Consider the following 5,105-nt stretch of genomic DNA (forward strand, 5'->3'; position numbering starts at 1 on the left):
TATAGAACCAATTTCTGCGCCACTTTGAAATTATGATTTGTGTGACCTCATTTGTGTTTTTAATTCCATTTAAGAGGTTATCTGGGTCCATTTTAACACCTTGATTTTCATTTTAAAGTATGTGGACTATAGATAAAATTCCTACAGATGAAGCTTTAAACAAGTGGCCTGTTCATGTTCAACAGCATGGTCTGTTCTGCTTCAAAACATTATAATTGGGTTAATAATTCATCTTCATCCATCAAGAACAACAATTATTGGTTTAAAGTTGAGTCATGCCATCTGTCATCAATACCTTTTATTTTCCAACAAACAATGATGAGTACATCAGTTAGATGTTTAGGTTTTTTTTTATTTTATTTTTATTTGTATTTTAAATTATTCATTATCTCTGCTGCTTATCCTGTACAGGCTAAAACCAATCCAGAGTGTCCCTTGCCTCTTATTGCTGGTTGACTCTGAGCTGGTCATCAGCCAATCACAGGACAGACATACAGAAAAAAATGAACAATGCACACTGACATCTATGGGCTAAAACCGGAGTGCCTCACAATGACTGTGTTTCCATGGACTTGAGTACGTGATTACTAAATCACAGTATTGAGGAACCCTGTTTTGCTACCTGGAGAACTCCAAAAGAAAATGGAATACTGTGCCATGTATACCCTGTATCCCGTTCTCTGTCAGCTATAGACTACCTGCGCAGGTGTAACGTTAATAAAACTGTTCCATTTAACATGTAATTTTTAAATGAGCCGCGTGTAGTCTACTGAGACCGAGTGCTCATGCTATGAGTTACTGAAGTTCAGCGCTTTGTGAGCCGAAGCTGGTGCCCTGCAAAGCATCTGAAGACTTCCCAGACACGATAGCTCTTCCTGTACTCTTTTCAAAATAAAAGCATAAGCTACCTTTGTTTTTACATAATGCTTTAATACTGAAGCTGTTTCCAGGGGAGTTATTTTGTGAAGGATTTGGAGTGTAGGTAAATATGGAGTCTGGTAATTGGTAAGAAGAATTGCCTGATATTTTTAAAAACTGGAACATTATTGGAATAGGGTGATTACCATATCTTAATTGGATGTTGGCATTTGATAGCGTTAATAATTCACAGTGGTCTTTTTTCTCCAATTTTAAAAAATGCCATGGTTTTGTAAAGATAACATCACAGGTGCCTGCGCAGATAAGATGCAGTGATCAGAAACCATACTATAAGATTTCTCATGTAAACAGGGATAGCCAGGTTGTCTGCACGCGTAAACACAAACACGATCAAAACCAGGATATATAACCAGGATACTCAAGCCCAATTAAACACAATGTCATTTGATCTTAATCTCAATATTTTGGGCACAGTGGTCTAACACTCCTGTTTCTTGAAAATGTCTTGGGTTTGATGGGGGAAACTGGCAGGAGTACTGTTTTGAGTTTGGGATGGGGTCTTAGGGGGTTGGCCTCTGGGGGCATTGGAGGTGGGGACTGACAAGATCCTGAATCTGGCATGGTCAGGCTTTTAGCTGTGGGCTGCAGAGTGCTAACATCAGGAGCGTCACTGAAACTGTGGGCTGTTTTTATCTTACCATCGCTAACTTTGGGCTCCGGATGTTTTTCTACAGATTCCTTAGGTTTAGAGGTCATAACCAGTTGGGGCAGTGGATCATATGAGTTGAATTTAAAGTTGTGGGTGCGGGAGTTTGGGATGGGTTCTAGGCTCTTGGGCTGGCCTGGAAGTGGAGATAGGGCCTGCTCAATTCCTGCACCTGCTGCGTCCAGAGCCTTGACATTGGATCTGCTGGCCGCTGTTTTCTTCACCCTTTGTTGCTCAGTGACTTGTTTAGTTGCTCTTACATTAGGGCTGCCATGGAAAAATTTGTTCATGATGCTGTCCATGTAGTTCAGTTCCAGCAGTAAAGTCTTCCTCCCCTTCTCAAGTTTCTCAATTTGAGAGTCTTTCTCTGAAGCAGAGGCCTTCAGACCAGCAATGAGCTGTAGATCCTCAGGACGACTCTCCCTGTTTCTAAACCTTTTCTCTGTAACTTCAACTTGACTCTGGAGGTTACAGATTATGTTTTTAAACACATCCTCGTGTCTGTTGAAGTCTGCCAGCATGTCTTGGATCTCTGTGTTGTGAGCAGCTCCCAGACTGGCAAGCTCCTCTCTGTGCTTCTCTAGCAGCTCTTGTTTATGAGCCTTTATAGACTTATTGGCTTCGCTGCGGATCTGGAGCACCTCATTGTCCTTCTCCCCGAGCTCTTTATTTAGAGTGCTGATGTTCTCGTTGAGCTCCTGGTTTTGATGTTCCAGCTGAGTGATGTGTTCCTTACGCTGGAACAGCTCTTCCTGGAGCTCAGTGATCCTATTCATCATCTCACGCTGCTCTTGGCGGTTGTTTTCCACTGTTTTCTCCAGTTTTGCCTTGGCAGCGGCAGACTCCTGTTGGTACCTTTGTTCCAGTTGTTCAATTGCTGATGCATGCATGTGTTTCAGCTCAGATTGTTGAACGAACAGCATGCTATTTGTCCTCTTTTCCAGCCTAATTTTTAATTCTCGCAGCTCGTGTTTTGACTCCTGCTTGAACACCTGCATTTCCCGACAGTGTTCCTCATTGAGAATCTGCAGCTCCGCACGGTGCTGACAGTAGAGATGCTCCCTCTGCTCTTCCAGGTCTCTCTGGTAGGTGCTCTCCATGTCCTGCACGGTTTTGTGGTGGATTTCTTTCAGATGCTGCAGTTGCCACTGGTGCTTCCCCTGTAGCTTGTCCAGCAGGATCTTTGCTTGTTCCTTCTCCTGGCTTAACTGCTGCTTCATGTTATCCAGTAATGACTGCATCTGGGCCAGGTGCATCTCCTGGCCCAGCTTCAGCAGGGAGATCTGCTCCGCCAGGTCCACAGCTTCCTGCTGCCACTTCTCCTTGGCACTGTTCAGTTCTTGGTCCTTGGTTTGTGTCAGTAGAGCCAGCGCTGCAACCTTTTCTTGCTCATGTTTTTCCCTGAGCTTCTGCTGTAGCTTTGTAAACTCCTGTTTGAATGATTGAATCCACTTGAGCTTTTCTTCTTCGATGGCAGCGACAACTCTGGCCTCACACTGATGCTTTTGGGACTCAAGTTCTTCCTGCAGTGCAGTCAGCTGGTTGCTAGTCTCTCTCAGATTGGACCTACCTGCATCCAGCTCCAACATCAGTTTTTTCTGTGCCTTCATAAGAGTGGAGATCTGACCTTCAGCTGCCCCAATGTCCTTCTTCCTCTGCTGTACCTCCTGCTGCAGTTTAATCACCTCCTGTTTGGCAGCATTGAGTTTGGCGTCCATCACCTCCCTCAGCTCATCTAGCTTCCTCATACCAATCCTCTTCTGCTCCTTCAGTGCGAGGCGCTCTGTCTGGAACTCCACCATCTGCTCGTGCAGCATACGTATCTTGTCCCGCTCTGCTTCTTTCAGGCGCCTCTTCATGATCACCCTGTGTTTCTTCTCGACATCCTTCAGAGCCTGAGCGTGGATTGCTTCCATTACTTTGGAATGAGCTCGTATGCGGTCCACTTCTTTCTTGTGAGATTGCCTCTCCTTCAAAAGAGTCTCCTTTAAAGACTGGATCTGCTGGGCCTCAGTGTCGAGCTCAGTTTCCTGCATCATCTTGCGGTGGATCTCAAACTCCTCTACTTGTTTCTTGAGATTTACCTGGTGTGCAACAGAGTCCTCCAGAGACTTGATTTGCTGGTTCTTTTCTGTGATCTCAGCCTTACACTGTTCAACCATCTCTGTTGTCTTAGAAATAATCCCTCTCAGCCTCTTATTGTCCTCCTTCACAGAGACAATGTTCTCCTCTAGTTTATCATTTTTTGCATTCAATTCTGAGATGACCTGTTCTTGGTGATCTAGTTTCTTTTTCATCCTTAAGTACAGTTCTTGGTTAAACTCCATGTCGACACAAGCCTGTACAGACAAGCTTGAGCCTCCATCTGTCACAAGGTCCTCGTCACTCGACATTTTTACCTCTGTGCTTCAGAAATTTACAGCTGTAAACAGAAGTAGTAATTTGAACTTTAATGTGAGTGTCTTTAAAAACACACTTGTTAATACAGACTCTAATGCCGGCTTGTTGCTTAGCTTAATCTCACACCTTGACAACGTCACAGGGTTCAACTCTTGTAGGACCAAGCCTGATGATGTCACAAAGAGCAAATGGCTTTGATCTGTGATGGCGAACATTCCGCGGGGAAACCCCCTCTTTTTGCTTACAACAAATTAAAAAAAAAAAAAACTTTATTGACATCACACAATACTGGAAAATCTTCATTGATAATATAATACCTGCCATAATAATGGTTAATAAGGGTTAAACAAACTTTAAAGATAAAATAGAAAAGTGTTTCCCTCTAATTCCATGTTCTTGAAAGTCCATGGAATGTTCTAGAATGTGCATGGAAATGGAATTTTGAAGTGAGGGGAATTCCTCCCTGGATTCTTCAAACATGGAGGGTTTAGTGTGTTTCTGGAAGTAAAAATTCCATTTACTTTCTCCATAGTGGATTTAACTATTCGCCATATCTAAATCAGTGGTTCTCAACCTTGGGGTTGGGACGCCACTGGGGGACGCCTGCCTGTTTTTGTCACTTCTAAACCAATTCTTTCAACTTTCTGCTTATTGTTGCCTCATTATTGCCACTATTTACCACTTTTTGCACCCCTTTTTGCCCATTTTAAAGATAGTTATCCCATATTGGCCAGTTTATATCAATTTTTCATCCCAGTCCACCCAATTTCCACCAATTTTTTTGCACTGTAAAGCCATTTCAGCCACTTTATAATCCCCTTTGATCACTTTTTGTGCTTGTTTTTGCAGGTTGAATCCATTTTTGGTTATTTTTTTGCCATTTAAATCTAATTTTTGCCACTTTTAACTCATTTATGTTATTTAAAAATCCCATTTTAACACATTTTCCACAATTTTTTGCCATTAGTAACTAATTTAAGCAAATTTTCACCCATTTTAAATGTTTTCATTTTTAGAAGGCTATTTAACTACACAGTTGACTAGAGATATTTGTTTCTTTGGAAAGCGTGGTTATTATTTGGGTGAAATATAACTTCACAGTGGACAATGGTTTTGCTTA

The 5,105-nt window shown here is 42.4% G+C and overlaps 1 protein-coding gene across 1 annotated transcript; it reads right to left on the reverse strand.

Annotated features, from left to right (window-relative positions):
* Window positions 1–1,335: 1,335 nt before the first annotated feature.
* LOC121528567 (protein FAM184A-like) lies at window positions 1,336–3,978 on the reverse strand. The gene has a single exon (XM_041816078.1). The coding sequence runs from the start codon at window positions 3,976–3,978 to the stop codon at window positions 1,336–1,338; it is 2,643 nt and encodes an 880-aa protein (XP_041672012.1).
* Window positions 3,979–5,105: the final 1,127 nt, after the last annotated feature.

Source organism: Cheilinus undulatus, linkage group 20 (assembly GCF_018320785.1).
Source record: "Cheilinus undulatus linkage group 20, ASM1832078v1, whole genome shotgun sequence".
Lineage (NCBI taxonomy): Eukaryota > Metazoa > Chordata > Actinopteri > Labriformes > Labridae > Cheilinus > Cheilinus undulatus.